The 18645-nt window shown below is 38.3% G+C and overlaps 1 protein-coding gene across 2 annotated transcripts in view; it reads left to right on the top strand.

The window, feature by feature from the left end:
* The first annotated feature begins 1024 nt into the window (after positions 1 to 1024).
* The window catches only part of dixdc1b (DIX domain containing 1b), a 42567-nt gene continuing 24946 nt past the window's right edge, over positions 1025 to 18645 (top strand). Inside the window, exons 1-5 of one of the 2 annotated variants that reach the window (XM_017493373.2) lie at positions 1025 to 1211; positions 1512 to 1550; positions 16017 to 16146; positions 17844 to 17969; positions 18071 to 18323. In XM_017493373.2, the coding sequence (XP_017348862.1) occupies positions 1521 to 1550; positions 16017 to 16146; positions 17844 to 17969; positions 18071 to 18323 (539 nt within the window). In that variant the 5' untranslated portion in view covers positions 1025 to 1211; positions 1512 to 1520. Of the gene's footprint in view, positions 1212 to 1511; positions 1551 to 5589; positions 6214 to 16016; positions 16147 to 17843; positions 17970 to 18070; positions 18324 to 18645 lie in introns of those variants that run through there. The other variant, XM_017493372.3, reaches the window with a different exon arrangement.

The following is an 18645-nucleotide window of genomic DNA, read 5'->3' as shown; positions in this document are numbered from 1 at the left end:
GAAGCTATGTGAAATACATGTGTGATTTATTTGTAAATCTATAAACCTAGATTAGGGGTTCTCCAGGGACTTAGACTTTAATCATAGCGATCTGAATATTAGGCTCAATATTTAAATATGCGCAGGAATATTTTGACCATTTTTCACAGCCATAGAGCTCATTATTCTGTAAATTTCCACATAATACTGTACTAAATAGCAAATCTGTTCATGTGTACCATTTTGACAAAATACCTTATATAGTAACAGCATTTATTAATATAATAAAAAACATTTAGCACCAATGGTAGATAAAATGTGAAAGTGTCCTTATAGTGGAGTAAATATGATGACGTAAGATGCAGTGCTCTGTAGGCTTCCCTACATGAGGAAAAAATGAGATGAAGTGCCCTCTGTGTGAGAAAATATTCTCTAGTAGGAGGTGCCCTTGTTATTTTTTTCACCCCTGCCCCTCAGACAGCACGTGTCTGCCCCTGTTGTTAGGAACAAATGAATTGACAATCAACCATATGTTATCCCACCATGTTTGTTTCCTGTGATGATTCTATTAGTGTAGAATTATTTATTAAAATAAAACATCTTTCCAAAGCAATTCTGAAAAGGCGTACAGTTTGTGTCATTGGGCTTAAATTCATTCAGTAAAAGTCATTCGTTCAGTAAAATCAATGTAGTCATAAGGCTGGAAAAAACAAATTTCACCAGCAGACGGAGACAAAGCACGCTTTCATACTAGCGTACTAAATCGTACACCAAAATAGTACTAATGTAACGAAAAGGCAAAGTAGTTGGCATACTATTTAGTACCACAGTAAGGAGTCTGGCTTGTAGCCGTTATCCAAGCGCACCTGTTAGGAGTTACAAATTATAAATATTTATTTACAACCCTATATCACGTCTCTTCAAAATATTATCTCATTTCCGATTATATTCAATTGAAATTCTATTTTTAAACAATTCCACTTATATAATGATAATGGTATTTTCATCGCTAACCCACGTGATACTGTTTCTGGTAACCATAGAAACCATTGGGAGAACGCCACAGAGATTTGTTTTGAAGGAAATGCAGACTAAATCCATGAATGTTAATGTTTATTAGTAATACTGTTTCATACTCCTGTGACTACAGGGAGTCATATCAGCTCGGAGAGAGAACCGAATTGTAGACCAAATGAGTCTGAACTGATTTGAGAGGAGATCTTGTTAACTCGGTAAGATAACCAGATTTGTTCAGCTGTGTCATGAGCAAACTAGCTAGCTGTGCTAACTAGCGCTGTTAGCTGGGGATTTAGCTCTTTTGTATGAATTTAGTTTGATTAACGTCACTCGGATGCGCCGGACCTCACAGTGAAGCTTTTACAGCGAAAATTATTTCCCCTTGAAGTGAAAAAGCACCTGTTAAATCTTTACTTAAACGATAACGTTATTGGTTATGCAGCACTTTTTTTTAACTCGTTAACGTGTAAACAAATCTGAAATGTTTATTATATTCGCTCTGGCTTATTTTTCAGGCCAGAAAGATGCCTCGCTCCTCAGCTGTGGAAGGATCTGTAAGTCTGCTTACTGGCAACAAATAATAATAATAATTATACACACACACACACACATTATATATATATATATATATATATATATATATATATATATATATATATATATATATATATATATATATAATATCACATCTACTGATATTTCTGTTGAACAAATGACTGAAAAAAGCTAATTTTCCTTGTGGTTTTTGTTCAAATATATCAACTTTATTAATATGCACTCATATATATATATATATATATATATATATATATATATATATATATATATATATATATATATATATATATATAATGTATATATGAGTGCATATTAATAAAGTTGATATATTTGAACAAAAACCACAAGGAATTGAAAGATGTTTGAGGGTTTTCTTGCGTGTACTGCCCGTTTCAAATCCCCCACAACATTTCAATGGGATTCAAATCTGGGCTTTGACTGGGCCATTCCATAACCCTGCATTTCTTCTTTTTGAGTCATTCCTTGTTGGATTTGCTAGTGTAATTAGGGTCATTATCCTGTTGAAAAGTCCACTTTCGGTTCAACTTCAACTGTCGGACAGATGGCCTCACATTATCTTCAAGCATTCTTTGATATGATGCAGAATTCATAGTTGAATCAATGAATGCAAGCTGTCCAGTCCCTGAGGCAGTGAAGCAACCCCAAACCATAACATTTCCACCACCGTCCTTCACAGTTGGTATGAGGTGATTCTCCTTAAAAGCTGTCTTTAGTCTGCCCCAGCATGTCTGCTGTTACTGTGGCCAAACAACTCCATCTTTAATTCATCTGTCCAGAACACATTATTCCAAAAGGCCTGGTCTTTGCCAATGGACAATGTTTCTTTTTTCTAACTTCTCTTCACAAGTTATTTTATTTATTTCCATGCTCTCCCCATTAAAAAAAATTATAAAAAAAAACAATTACAGGACACATTAACAATAATTAATCACATTAAGCAAACTAGTTTGCCCTGTCATCGAGCTTTTTCTTTTTCTGTCATCTTTTTTCTTCTGTAGGTGTGATGTGTAAATATCAAGCAGAATGCAGTTTTATGGCATTATTAGCAAACTGAATTTTAGAAACAAATGGAAGATACATCTTAGCCAATCAAAATGCAGTGAATCAAAAAGCATAGTCTGATTAATTTAAAACTGAGGACAATGATTTTTCAGCCGAAGGTTTGGTGAAGTTCTCCTAACAGTCTGGCAGCTTTGTTCAGGGGTAAAGCTCTGAACTCCATCAACATCCAACTAATCAGTACAAAGAGGTATCTCTTTGTACTGGTGACTCTGCTTTATGTGACTTGTAATTTTGTGAAATTGTAAATCATTTCTAATCCAATTTATGTGAAATTCAGTTAATTAGCGTGCAGCATATTCTCACATTGCATGGCATTGCTGCCTCACACCTCCATGTTCGCTGGTTCGATCCTGAGCTTGGGTTATTGTCTGTCTGCAAGTTCTCCCTATGTCCATATGAGTTTCTTCTGCGTTCTCCGGTTTCCTCCAGACTCCCAAAAACATGCCAGGTGGTGGATTGGCGACGCTAAACTGCTCCTAGGTGTGTGTTCAATCTAGCCTGTCATGGACTGGTGTCCCATGCAGGGTTTCATTCCCACTTCGTGTTAACATCCTCAACACCCCCCTGACCCCTTGATCTTTTGAATCCATGTATCACCGTGATTTCTCTCATGTTCCTGACTATTATGCAAGTCTTTTTTTAATCCTTCTTGCTTTTACATAAATTCCAACTTCCTACTTGCTACACAAAGTAAGAAATATATGTACTGAAAATGTTTTAAACACAAATATTCATGATGGCCATATATAGACATATGAATGCAATGGTACTCTCAATCATGTTGTGTGTAAATTCCGAAAGCTCCGCCCCTTCATGGGTTTATTAAGTAGGCAAAGAATGTACCCGTGAAGCCAGAGCTACTTAATATATATCTTAAAGCATATTTTGAAAGAAGTGAATAAGTGAAATGAGTCACAATGTCTATCACTAGGGGGTGTGAGCAGTTTATTGATGAATCCTTTTATTTTAAAGAACTGATGTGTTACTCTGTGATTGAACTACAGATTCCTGATCAAAGCAGCATCACTAATACACCATAATTTAAAGCAAAAACACATTCATTACTGACTACAGGGATTTAAAAGGGAGAGATCTGTTTTTAGTGCTTCTGATTTAGTCAGAATATGCATTACTTGGGTTATTGCATGAATCAGGAAGTTTAAAGCTGGCAGGAAGGATGTGGTCTAGTGGAGTTGTACACAGCACACCCGTGCAGAGAAGTGTGTATTGTTTAGTAATTGTTGTTGTTGCATGCTGTTAAACAGCACTGCATTGAGTTGTCTTAAGATTTGTTCATGTTCACTGTGAGAAGACTTCCAGTGCTAATGCTAGAGGAGAATATGAAAAGGAAGTCATAGAGAAGTACTTGATAAGTAAGGAATAAGTATGATGGGGCATGCCATTAGAGGAAAATAATCAACAGAAGTGTAGTCTGTGAAACAAGTTTTCTTTCTGTTATCATTAACGTTATAGCAGCTATAAACAATCACCTGTCTAGATGGTGTGTTGTTCCACTTATGCCACAGCGATTTGCCAACAAATACAATGGTAAATGTATTAATGTACAAAATGCTGTGCATTTTAACAGTTTATAGTTAGAAAAATGCAAAAAAAGAAAAAAATCCAAGGCACTTTTTCCTGGTACAAAAGTTAAAAAGGCTCTATTGTTTTTTGGCTAGTCACATTAGGACATACAAAGTTTAAAAGACACACTGATGCATTTTGGCATACAGCCTCCCTCAGAGTGTGTTAGAGACCTAAATGAGTTTCAGGTATAAGTGTAATTAAGTAGTCAATAGAGTTTAAAAGATTCAAGATTTGACACTCAGTATGTTTACATGGACAACAATATTATTAATTTTAACATGGATAACAATATAACGCAGGCTTGTAACAACTCAAAAGGTGCTATATTCTTTCGCGTTTCAGCGTTTTTATTTTATATACACGCGTGCACACGGATCTGTGCCGGTTGGCTCTCTCTGACTACGTTTACATGGACAGCAATAATCTAATTATCGACCTTATTCTGAATAAGACAGTATTCTGACTAAGGTGTTTACATGAGTTGCTTTTAGAATATTCCTTTCATGTTCCTGTTTTACGAGTTATAGAACATAGATCAATTAACGGCACACGTCATTATGTCCCCACGCCACACCGTCCGACGTTCTCTCCAGAATTTCACGTATCAACATACAGTCTGTCTTTGTTATGGTACGGTATACAGTTTTGGGCGTTTCATTTTTAATTTTAAAGCTTCAAGTGCAATTAATTATTTGTCATGCTATACGTGCAAATAGACGACTGCTTGAAGCCATGGGCTGCGTCCCAAACCGCATACTTACCATGCATACATGCATTTCACCTACTATATAGTAGGTAAGTAAGCGGTTTCAGATGCACCCTTGCTCTCTTGCTTGCCGTCACACGGTTGAGCACTGCCATGTGTGTACGTGTCCTGTCGCAAAATACGGTGAAATCTCCCACACAATGTTAATAGTGTGATTAAGGTGTTTAAATGTCTCTAATACACTTTGATAATGTGTAAAACAGGAATACTCCACATGTCTTAATTCGATTTGTGTTTACTTCGAGTATGACTTTAGCCGGATTATTACATGCACAAAATATATTGTTGTCCATGTAAACGTCTGTCTGTCTTTCGAGGCGTCTGTCTCTCCTGTTTTTATTCTCGCCTCAGCTCACTGCAACACAGAACATTCATAAATAGCCTATAATTCCCCGCAGTTGTGCACTCCTTACCATTGTCCGGCTCCGAACTCCATTCACAAACCCTGCGCTCGAGCACGCCCCGCTTCCACACTTAATCTGTTCAAACTCTTTATTTCTGACCAAAATGCGGGCCATCCTCTCAAATTGCGGGATGCGGGGCAAAAGACTAAAATGCTGAGCATTACAACACAAAGCGGGACGTCTAGTCAGCATAGATGTAGTAGAAAAAGCCTAATATACACAAATTTCACTATATGAAGGGTTTTTCCAGGCCGGCACGCACGCGCTCGAGAGGAAACAAAAAACGGATTTGGGCCACTTTTTTTTTTTTTTTTAAAGGTTTTCTAAAAGTTTGTACTCAAAAGTATTTTTCTTCAAAATAGTTTTTAATTCCCGAGTATGTATATTCATTATCAACACGTGTTTTTCAGGCTTATCTGAGGTGAAGTGTTTTGAAGTTTCCGCCCCTCAGATTAGCCGAGCTGCTGGAACCTGGGGCATCGCTATAACAACAGCTGCGCGCTCGAGTTGTGCGCATGCGCGTTTCATCCTCGCTAGCTCGGGCTACTTCGGGTCCTGTTTCTGTGTGTCGAGCTAACTGTGTGTGCGCGCACATATGGCCATCACACAAGCTTGAGCCGGTGTTTGTACAGTTTCTTTGTTTGCCCCACTGTGTAGCCATGCGTGATTAATACGAGCCAGTGAGTCAGAGGACTAACGGGACTTGTCTCCCTTCACCTCTCATCTCATCTCCTCTCCTCTGCGTGGGAAGGCTGAAGAATGATCGCATCCTTATCCAAAGGAAATTTACTCGATGTGCTGCAGGAGGGATTCAATGAGGTACACAGCCAAAGCAAAAAACTTTGAGTATTTGTCTGCGCTTCCGCATAATCAAACCGTGAGGAGTTGTTTGCGTAGCAGGATAAATACATAACACTCTCCAAACTTAGCTATCGACTTTAGATCGAGGAGGAAGTGAACTAAAGCTAGCGTTATATCATGTTTATACAACTGAGGTGATGTGAACGGCTTATCTCCATCTCCATGTGTGAGAGTGGTTTGCTTTAGAGATGTACCGATGCGATACTGAGTCTGTTTATCGGCTCGATATTAACCTGAATGCTGACTAGAGTTGATCTACATCACGTGACGGTGACCTTTTAATGTTGCACATAAACAGTGTGGTACAGTAGAGCGACATACCCATGAGCACGCATTTTGTCATTATTTCCATTATTTTCCCATTTTTCCCATGTGAGCCATGCTGAGTCTGGTTACCACTTCTTGCCAGGATAATAAAAAGACCAAACATGGTCACATGGCTGGTGGTGGTAACAGTGCAGACTAATTATTGGTCCTAAGCAGTTGTACTATTATTATTGTAACGAAGTTGGCTGCACACCAAATTTCACAATACTGTACTTGATAGTAAGTGAAAACAATAGTTTACTCTTTGCTACATATTATGGCTGACTATTCGGGCAATAGTATCGGTAATTTGGGATGCATTGCCCACAAAGTGCAGAGGTCTTCAATAGTGATTAGACATACGCCTTTAATATTCAAATATCTGTAAAAGTTAATAAACGGATATTTGGTGAACTGCTAGAAGAGGGAAGAAATGTTTGTTTTTAACAGATGTAATGTTGAGAGATTATCAACAGAAATGTCCGACACAAATGTTAAAAGCTACTCAATCAGTACGTTTAGATGGACAACAATAATCCAATATTAACCCGATTAAGACAATACTGTGATATTCTGATTATTAACAGCGATTATTGATTACCTTAATCCGGCTAAAACACAAATACAAAGTAAACACAAATTGAGTTAAGACGTGGAGTATTCCTGTTTTAGTCACATTATCGAAGTGCATCATAGACATGTACACACCTTAATCACACTCTTAACGTCGTGTGGGAGTTTTCACCGCATTTTACGACAGGACACATACACACACGGCAGTGTTCAACCGTTTGACGGCAAACAAGAGAGCACGGCTGCGTCTGAAACCGCGTGTTTACCTGCTATATAGTAGGTGAAATACATGTATACATAGTAAGTATGCGGTTTGGGACGCAGCCCATAGCTTCAAGCAGTCGTCTATTTGCACGTACAGCATAACAAATAATGAACTGCACTTGAAGCTTTCATAAAATTAAAAATGAAACACCCAAAACTGTATACGGTACCATAACGAAAACGAACTGTATGTTGATGCGTGAAATTCTGGAGGGAACGTTGGACGGCGTGGCGTGGGGATGTAATGACGCGTGCCGTTAATCGATCTATGTTCTATAACATGTTCCATTCACGGGAAAATGAAAGGAATATTCTAAAAGCAACTCATGTAAACACCTTCATCAGAATATTGTTTTATTCCGAATAAGGTCAATAATTAGATTATTGCTGCACAATATTCCAGTCTGTAGCCCTGCTATAACAGTGTGTGCTTTGGCGTTGTGAAAGTTCTAACTGCCAGAATGTTCATTTTGTTCATTGTAATCAGTATTATCGTTCATTATGAAGGTCAGTAACGTATAATGCTTGCATGTTATGTTTAGTTAGTAAAAGAAAACACATGAATGGAAATGAATGTTCCATGAGAGAGCATCGGGCAGTATGTAAAACGAAGAACGGAGCAGCCTTGCGTACAGTATTGTGTCTGGTGTGGGATGGACTTGAACACCTGACCATCACGCTCATATGTGGCTCTTCCTTAAACTGTTGCCATGAAGTTGGAAGCACACAATTGTGCAGAATGTTTTTGTATGCTGTTTCCCTTCACTGGAACTAAGAGGCCCAAACCTGTTTCAGCATGACTATGCCCTTGTCCATAAAGCAAGCTCGTGATGTGCCAAAGTTGTTGTGGAAGAACTCGAGTGGCCTGCACAGAGCCCTGACCTCAACCCCACTGAACACCTTTAGGATGAACTGTAACACCGACTGCACCCAGTCCTCCGAGCCCAACATCAGTGCCTGACCTCACTAATGCTCTTGTGGCTGAATGGACACACATCCCTACAGCCATGCACCGAAATCTAGTGGAAAGTCTTTCCAGAAGAGTGGACTCCCAGAAGAGGGGACCAAATCTGGTATGAGATGTTCCAAAAGCACATTTGGGTGTGATGGTCAGGTGTCCAAAAAGTTTTGGCTGTGTCCAATTTAGTGTAAGCCCTTTAATGGCGTTGTCTTGCATGTTAATGCGAATGAATTATCATTCTCTCTCTTTTGTCCTTTGACCTTCCTATCTGCTCACCCTCAACCTCCAAACACTCAGACAACTCCTTCAGGTTATATAATGAGAAACGGACACAAGTACAAGACCATATCTGGTACAGTATATAGTCATAATTGACTTGTTGTTAATTATTATATGATTATTTGATAGTCCGTTTCGCAATGTTCTTTAACAGCGTTTGCGAATATTAATGTAAAAATGTCAGTATCAGATCAGTAACGAGTACAATCCTATCCGATCCACAGCCTTATGTTTATTATTTCTTGCACTTATAATTTAGTTAGGATTATTTCCCTGTCTCATGCTTAGCTGAAAGACTCCTCTCTTATATTATAGTCAGTATAATTCAATTATAATCAGTATCATGCACTAGGTAATACTCAAAGCACTGATCACTTAAAAACATTTGGTGCATTTACAATTAAAACCATTTACATTCTGTAAAATATCACTCATTCTGACCATATTGGCTATATTGAATTGTTTGCTATAATAGCAGTTTAAAAAATTAGATAAATCCTTTTTTTTTTTTTTAATTTATGTTTAAAAAAAAAAAAGAAGAAAAAAAAAGAAGGCTAGATAGTTACTTCCTTATATAGAAATGTGTTTACATGAGTTGACTGGCAGGATTTATATACATTAATTACTAGACTAGAATTCAGTTTCTCTTAGTGTGAGAAATGCATTACAGCTCTGTGCAGTTTTCCCCAATAATGAGGCATTTACAAATTTACAAGATCCGTCCAGCACCTGTTATGCTGTGTCTTTTCTACCAGCTGTCCTTCTGTGTAACCATAAAGCAGTCCAGTGATTTGGTTCTGGTTCCCAGCTGCCCTTGTGCTATAGAAACAGGAACGTGCAGGAAGGAGTGACGCTGCAGTGAGGTTCTCAGTCTGCTTGGTCACTGCGAGAACAGACCGCACGCTTAGCGTCACGCCTGGCTGCACCGAGATAGCAACACGTTCCGGCTGTCCAGCATGGTCAGCAGCTAACACTGCCTCGGTGTTGTGAATGCTTCCTGTGTTCAGCATCCTCTCTCGAGAAGGCAGCCGGTCTGGACCACTCTGAGCTTTTAGAGAGACAGATATGCTCCAGACAAGGCAGTCTTTGTTCTCACCAGCCCAACATATGCCAAATATTAGCACTGTTTTTTTGTGTGGCTGTTAAAATATTTCACATTATAATATCTGTTTGCATGGGAAAAACTCCAAAGGAGTACAGGATTGCTTTTCTTTTTAAACTTTGCCTCACTTTATTATTCATCGCTGTACCATAGAGGCTGTCAGGACTGAATACGCTGCAATTCAGTTGTGGACTTTTCCCTCTGAGTAAGGAACACCAATGGGGAGGCATGAAGTGTTTTATTCCTCTTGTACCGCAGCAGTTTGCTGCTTATAACTTATTAAATAATGAACGCCATTCAGCAACGTTATATCCATTTATAGGTATGTTTAATGGTGTGGAATGTCCCATGGAAAACATTTGTTGCGCAGAAATCGTCCTATTGGACAGAAATGTCCTGTTGCGCAGCAATCGGAAAGTCCTCCAGCATGTCAGAAAAGTGACAGCTTCACCTCTGATTGTTACAAAGCACCAACACTGTAGACTCATATTTTATAAATGCTAATAATAAACATCTCCTCACAGAAATCTTCAGCACGTTTACACGTGCGATGCTAGGAACAGCGTACGGTTAGAACAATCTGGCGGTGCACATACTCTGCTGTTGATGAAATTTGCATCACGCATACTGTACGCTGTTTCTAGCTTACACGTAAAAATTGACATATACTTTGGGCTTAAATCTCATGTTGCATGCAAGAATTTGTATTGTTAGTACGCATGTCTAATGAGACACCTTTTCTCATACAGTGTCTGCACAAAATTCACTCCATCTATCGTTTTTCCTGTTTAAAAATAAATAAATAAATAAATCATAACTTTGTAAAAGAAATCTTTTGTTGCAGTCATGTATAATACAGCCTGGTGAATTTACTGTTAAAGCAAGTCATTTCACACCCTACATAGGGATGCAACAGGCAGAACAGGCATGGTGGCTTATTGGTCAGCACGATTGCCTCGGTTTGGGGGTTCGAATCTTGCCTCCGCACTATGTGCACGGAATTTGCATGTTCTCCCTGTGCTTCGGGGTTTCCTCTGGTTTCTTCCCCCTGGTCCAAAGATATGGACTGGTTGTAGTCTGATTGGCATTCCAAAATTGTCCATAGTGTTTGTGTGTGTGCGCGATTGTGCCCCACGATGTCCAGGGTTTTCCCTTGCTTTGTGCCCCGAGTTCCCAGGGATAGGCTCCAGGTTCCCCCGTGACCCTGTTTAGGATAAGTGGTATGGAAAATGGATAGATATGATGGCAATAATCGAGCGTATCGACTAATACCCAGTACTGATGCCATACTGACTCCTCCTCAGTAACCAGGCTGACTCTCTGAAAGTTATGCAAAACATCAGAGGTGTGATTGAGTCATCTATAATATGAACATAATCTTTTTATAAGTCTTTCTGTCTAAAATGATTGTGAACTGGGCTTGGATTCCCAGTCTGGTCTGTCAGCATGTTTATCACATTTTGTTGTCTGTATTACTTATACCTAGGGCTGCACAATTAATCGAATATTGATCGCGGTTCCGATTTTGACTGCCCACGATTAAATGAACATGATCGCCTGCGATATTAATGCTTAAAGTTCATCCTAATAGAGAACTCCACTGCAGATCAAGTCAAGCGCTTCCTAAACTTACAGCCAATCACCATAGAGCGGCACAGGGATGACGTCATTTTGTAGTGCCAAAACCCCGAAACGGTGTTAGCATTTTAGCCCTTGAGCTGCCAGCTTCGCTTCGGCTCCAGCGCTTTGCGCGAGGAGAAATCATGACATTCACATGATGCTAAATGGCACTACAGAGGTTGTCGGGGACATTAAACGTCATCACGCTGAACGGGAAAACACATTGCAGATAAATTCAGGGCTGTACAGTGCGACCATTTCACTTGCATTTGTGACTGAAAAGTATTTTGTGCGACTGTGAATAAATATTTATTCGCACCGGTGTGAGTGACCTGTTCGGAGTTGTTGTACGCAACAATTACTTTCACACTGCTTTTCATCTTCTCAGTTAACCGAACAAGTGTGGAAATACTGCAGAGAAGCCATTATGATGACAAGTAACTCTGTACATCATCTGCTTCAACTTCCCAATCTCATAACCATCATCTTTTATTGATCCCGCAAAATGACCTGCATCTGTTCGTGTAGACACAGTGGCTACGGAGTAAATTAATAATAATGCTAACGCTACAAGGTGGGTTTAATTCAAACTTCTTTATTAAAAAATTCCTCACCAATCATAATCAAGAGTAGCAACTGTTCAGTATGTAAACATACAGTACACTGCCGCTTTCCATTCACTAACTCTAATTTACTTCATTTAAACTCAGGGTTGCCAGGTATCACTAGAAAAGTCAACTCCTGTTTCCATGTTTTGATTTCATCCCCCAAAAACATATTATCAGCAGACTGGTACTGGGGAACCAATCTAAAACTGATAAACAAACAAAAATAAAACTACTTAACTGTAAAGACAGAAAATATGCTTGGTTATAAATAAATCATTTAATATTAAAAAATAGATATTATAATAACAATAAAATGAGAAATTAAATAATTAAATTAAATATTTCCTTAGAAAGCCATTAGCCTTTTTCCTAATATGATCATTTTTGTGTTAGTCTACTTTTAATTAGGACTCTTTATTGTTTAAGATATTTAAAAATAAATGTTATGCTTGTTTTATTTATCAGTTAACCAACAGTATCTCATTGCTATTATTTTAACTCAATTAACAGTGACCATGAGCAGAGAGCTTACGTTTAACTGTTTATAACAGACCCAATCACATCCTATATGAGATTATTCAGATATACACACAGTATACACAGAGCGGGTCGAGAAGTGGCTCCAGCCCAGAATCATGATGGTGAAAAATGTCTAATAGAGTAGCTTTAAATATATTGATGAGTATCAGACTTCAAAGACTGAACATTGATTTTTATTGTATTTGTTTACAAGGTGGAACAGGTTAACAATTGTTTTTTGCATACAGTCTGTAAAATTAACTGAAAATATTAAATTTAGTTTATCAGAAGGTAAATTAATTTGTCATGGCTCACACTATGTTTCTAAATTTTGTCATAATTGTCCAGCTTTCTCAAGCCTACTTGTGTGTTATATTGTGGCATAAGAAAACTTAATAAATGTGAAAGTGCAGTAAAAATGTTGTCACTAAAATCAATTAATAATCATGATAAATAATTGAGATCTCAATATTGATCAGAATAATCGGGATTATCATTTTGGCCATAATTGTACAGCCCTACTTATACCTCAATCAGAAGGATCAGCCCTTCTAATAATGTTTAAATGTGTGCAAACAACCAAACTGTAGCATTCCATCTCTGACCCATTTTTCCTCTGAATAATAAAGCATTCTTCACTTCCAGCACTTTGAAAACCGAAACTTTATTCAAAATGTCATCATGTTGCCAGGAGGCGTGACATGACAGCAGTGCTTATTGGGGCATGCCATTCCTGAAAGGGTATGAATGTACTGTCTGTGCAGTCGTTTGTGTACTGGCTGCAGAGGAAACAAGAGCCAAGCCTTCATTTTGTGACGAGACAGTGGAAATGCAAGGTGGACAAATCTGCACTTTTGATTCAGGCCTGAGTGAAAGGAGAGGGATTTCTGGGAATCAGAGGCCATAAGTCCTGAGGCCTCAGTCCAAAGCTTCACCGACGTAAAAAATTGTGTTCATTTAACTTTCCCTGGATATGTTAATGGATGGCTTCCATAGGTACTTTTGTACTCGTTAAAGTTTTATGATGAATAGAATAAATGATACTTAAACTGTGGTTCTGGAAGTAAAAATGTTAATCGTATTAATCGTATTGGATTGTCAGTGATCTGTAATCCATCCATTTACCATTAGGTCTGAGCATTTCTGAACGATAATGAGTCTTTATTGGTCACATACACATTACAGAACAGTGAAATTCTTTTTTCTTCGCATATCCCAGCATGTTAGGAGGTTGGGGTCAGAGTGCAGGGTCAGCCATGATATGTAAATATAAATAAGAAATTGAAATAATTGAGAAATTGCTCTGGTATAAGAGGAATAAAACACTTTGGGACATGCTGTTATAGGAAAACAATCAATTTCAGGGTGGCAACTTTTACTCTGCTCCGTATCAGACCACCCCATTGTTGATTATTTTCCTGTAAGTCTTTTATTCTTACAACCCCAATTCCGAAACATATAAAGACAAGGTATTTGATGTTTTACCTAATCACTGGCATAGTTTTTTGAAGGTAAACGTTTCATTTGAAATTGATGCATGCATCACGTTCCAAAAAAGTTTGGACGGGGAAATTTAGGACTAATAGCAATGTGACGAGTTGAAATAAGAAGGTGATGTGAAACAGGTGAGGCAATCTTCTTTACCGCTTATCCTTTTCAGGGTCACGGGGAAACCTGGAGCCTATCCGAGGGAGCATCGGGCTCAAGGCAGGGTACACCCTGGACAGGGTGCTAATGAGGCAATCGTCTAATCATAGTATATAAGGAGCCTCCAAAAAAGGCCTAGTCCTTCAAGAGCAAGGATGGGTCGAGGCTCGCCAATCTGCCAACAGATGCATCAGGGAATAATCCAACACTTTGAGAACAACATTCCCCAAAGAGGAATCGGTAGGATTTTGGGCATTTCACCTTCTACAGTGCACAATATCATTCAAAGATTCAAGGAATCCTGTCAAATCTCAGTGTGTAAAGGGCAAGGCTGAAAACCACTTCTGAATGAGCATGATCTCCGATCCCTCAGATGTCACGGTCTTAAAAACCGTCATGAGTCTGTAATGGATATCCTGACATGGGCTCGGGAATACTTTGGTAAACCTTTAATAGTCAACACCATTCGCCGCTGCATACACAGATGAAAGCTAAGGCTTAACTATTCAAAGCAGAAGCCATACATGAACACTGTCTAGAAGCGCCGCCGACTTCTCTGGGCTCGGTCTCATCTGAGATGGACAGTAGCACAGTGGAATCGTGTTTTGTGGTCCGGCGAGTCAACATTTCAAATAGTTTTTGGGCAAAAAACAGCTGTCATGTTCTCCGGGCCAAACAGGAAAAGGACCATCCAAGTTGTTAGCGTCAGGTCCAAAAGCCAGCATCTGTCATGGTATGGGGGTGTGTCAGTACCCATGGCATGGGTAACTTGCACATCTGTGAGGGCACGTTTAATGCCGAAAGATACGTACACGTTTTGGAACAACATATGCTGCCATACAGAGCAGAACAACGCCAAACCACATTCTGCCCAGATTACAAGCACATTCAGAGAGTGCAGGTGCTAGCATGGCCTGCCTGCAGTCTCCGATTGAGAATGTGTGGCACATTATAAAACGCAAAATAAGGCAACGAAGGCCCTGTACATTTGCACAGCTGAAGAAATGCATAAAGAATGAATGGGGGAAAATTCTGCTTGCTAAACTTAACCAGCTAGTGTCTTCACTCGGTGCTCAAATGCTTAATAAGTGTTATTAAAAGAAAAGGTGACTGTCCCAACTTTTTGGAGGGTGTTGCAGTCATCAGATTTGATATGAGTGTATGTATTTATTTTTTTTAATATAAATTAAATTCTCAAAGTAAAACATCAAATAATGTGTTAATAATGTGTTTTTAATATAGTACAGGGTGAATTGAATTTGCAGTTTCCATACTGTCCCAACTTTTTCCAAATGCGGGTGTACATAATGTACACAAAACCGTGATGTACTACAAATACAAAAGACGGAAATATACATCAGTAGCAGTGTTCGAGAACATAGGGAGATAAACGTTTGTAAAAACAAGTTGAGAGTGGAGAGAAAATGATTGGTGCCCTTTTTTAACATTTTTTAAATTTATTTATAAAAGTTCATCTGTAACTGGTTGTTCTGTTTCAACACTTTTTTGTAAGTCTATAGAGATGCTACTTGGAAGAGAGATTTCCCGGCTGTTAAAATGCACCGTCACTATTCAGCTCTGTTGTTTAGTGCTCTCAGTTTTGTGTGGTGTTAACCCAGACTGTTGAAATGACACCAATCTGTAACTGACATTGCTCTTTTATTTGCGGGTGTGTCTGAGAATGTAAGCTGTGTCGTAGCATCGTGCTCTAAATTACATTTCTCACGTACATTTTGTTCATTTGTTTTATTCTACAGTTTGAATTGATTAAGTCCAGTTCTAAAGCTAATTTATGCACCAGACCTTGCTGTTGTAATATTATGTAATGTAATGTGCGTGCTATTACTAGCATGGGTCGTATAACCGAGCGTTATATTTTCAGCAACAACTGGTGGCGTATGTGTCGTGGGTGAATGCTCAGCTGAGGAAGAAGCCCGGTCTGAGGCCCGTAAGCGATCTGCGGCAGGATCTCCGAGACGGTGTGGTGCTCGCACACCTCATTGAGATAGTGGGTAAGAAGATGGAGTCATAAATGTCAAGCTATTACCCGTACAATTCTTTCTCTGACCTGACATATTGAAAGTAACTGCATTTCTTTTCTGATATCTATATTCTTTTCTGACTATATGTTTTATGATATTGGGTCGTTTCCTTACAGTACTACATTAGGTAATGGCAAACTTATAGTACTTCTGCAATCTCCATCCTCAGTACAGTAATTATTTCTCTTTTTTTTAAACTAACACACTGTACTCTGTGGTTCTGTAGCTACAAAAATCCTTGATTAGAACCATTAATTAACCTTTAATTAACACCATGTAATTAAAAGTGCTTTTTTATATTTTTATAAAGTTATTTGTGTGTGTGTGCATACAAATATATATATATATATATATATATATATATATATATATATATATATATATATATATATATATATATTAACATTAATTAATAATTAAAAGAATTCTAAAATGTGTAGAATTAATAAGTTATATGATTTAATCACAATTTCTAAATATTTCTAAAAAGGTTTTGAAAATGGCCAGCATCTCACTTTTTTCCTCATAAACAAACACACACTAAACATTTATGGAAAGACCTGGTGTCTTTCCATAAATACACTCAAATACACTCAGGTTATACCATAAATGCACTCAGGTTATACCATAAATACACTCAGGTTATACCATAAATACACTCAAATACACTCTGTTTATACCATAAATACACTCAAATACACTCTGTTTATACCATAAATACACTCAAATACACTCAGGTTATTCCATAAATACACTCAAATACACTCAGGTTATACCATAAATACACTCAGGTTATACCATAAATACACTCAGGTTATTCCATAAATACACTCAAATACACTCAGGTTATACCATAAATACACTCAGGTTATACCATAAATACACTTGGGTTATACCATAAATACACTCAGGTTATACCATAAATACACTCGGGTTATACCATAAATACACTTGGGTTATACCATAAATACACTCGGGTTATACCATAAATACACTTAGGTTATTTCACAGGTACTCTGAATATATAATATGTATTCAGCATTGTCTATATGTAAGAAATGTTTGTTTTTTGGGTTTCTTTCCTAATTCCAGCGTAATCTTGTTTTCCTATGTGATACAAAGATGGAGCTGGACATATTGCATTTTTCCTAACTTGGTTATTCTGTTTATTCCTTTATGTTATCATTTCTATGTGGGGACTATAAGTGCACTGGGACTTGTATGGCAAATGTTCCGTGTAATAAAAGCATAATAATAATAATAATAATAATAATAATAATAATATAATGTGTGTGTGTGTGTGTGTGTGTGTGTGTGTGGGGAGTTTGCATGATCTCCCCATGCTGTTTTGGGAAAATAATCAAGGTGGGAACAGTAACTCCATTTCATGCCACCACATTATTCATTTTCCTGTAAGAGCATACCGCAGAGTGGTTTATTCTTTATTTGGTGTAAACCTGAGTATCAGTTTATATAGCCAAATAAGATTAAACTGTTCCTGGTGTCTATTATTATTATTTTAATGATTCTGCTGTGAGGTTTTAATGTCCATAAACCTTCTTCCCATGGCATGCTATCGCTGTTAATTATGCTATCAAAGTATATAGGACAATTTTATTATCTAAGTATATTATTATTCACATAGCTTTTATTTTGTTGTGTGGTAGCTGGCGAGCTCCTTGAGGGTATTCACTACTCACCAAAGGACAACCAAGAGAAGAGAGAAAATGTGGAGAAGGTTTTGCAGTTTGTGTCCTCCAAGCGGATACGCATGCCCCAGACGTCTGCCAGAGGTGAGTTTCTGAGTCACTCGCATGTAGACTAGCTTCTGTACACGTTTAAACCCACCACGAAATACAGTCTTCCTGTTTATCTCTGCTCTCGCTTCTCACAGACATTGTGGAAGGGAACCTCAAATCTGCCATGAGGCTCATCCTGGCTCTAGCAGCACATTTTAAGCCTTCTGCCTCAGCCAATCACAGGGCAGGAGCTGCCTCGGGTAGAAACTCGACCGCCTCCTCAGCCAACCACAGACCTCATTCCACTATGGCCATGGCCCAGAACGCAGCAGCGGCTCTAGCAGCTGCCCGGAACGATGCGTCTCGCTCAGGGCGCAGCGTTCATCAGCTCAGACAGGACTGGCACAGGTCAGCCTTTATTCACTGTTCTTTTGACACAATCGATAAAGATACATGATTTACAACCTTTTGGTTCATGTAGTTCCATTGTGTTTGTGTTTTTCTTTTGTCTTTTATTGGCATTAAGTAAACCGATTATCATCATTTTAAATAATAAATCGTGATGACTCATTGCAGTAATATATTTGCAGTCAGTAAAATTCACAGCACACGTTATAGCCACATTTCTGTAACAGAAAGATATTTTATTCTCTACATATACTTGTGTAAAGAGAGTGAGTGTATAAATACTGGCGCTCAGTGACTTAATGCTCAGGGGGTTAACATGATA

The sequence above is a fragment of the Ictalurus punctatus genome, chromosome 18 (assembly GCF_001660625.3).
Source record: "Ictalurus punctatus breed USDA103 chromosome 18, Coco_2.0, whole genome shotgun sequence".
In the NCBI taxonomy this organism is placed as follows: Eukaryota; Metazoa; Chordata; class Actinopteri; order Siluriformes; family Ictaluridae; genus Ictalurus; species Ictalurus punctatus.
Note: the sequence above shows the minus strand (reverse complement) of the source record. Positions and strands in the feature narration are given on the sequence as shown.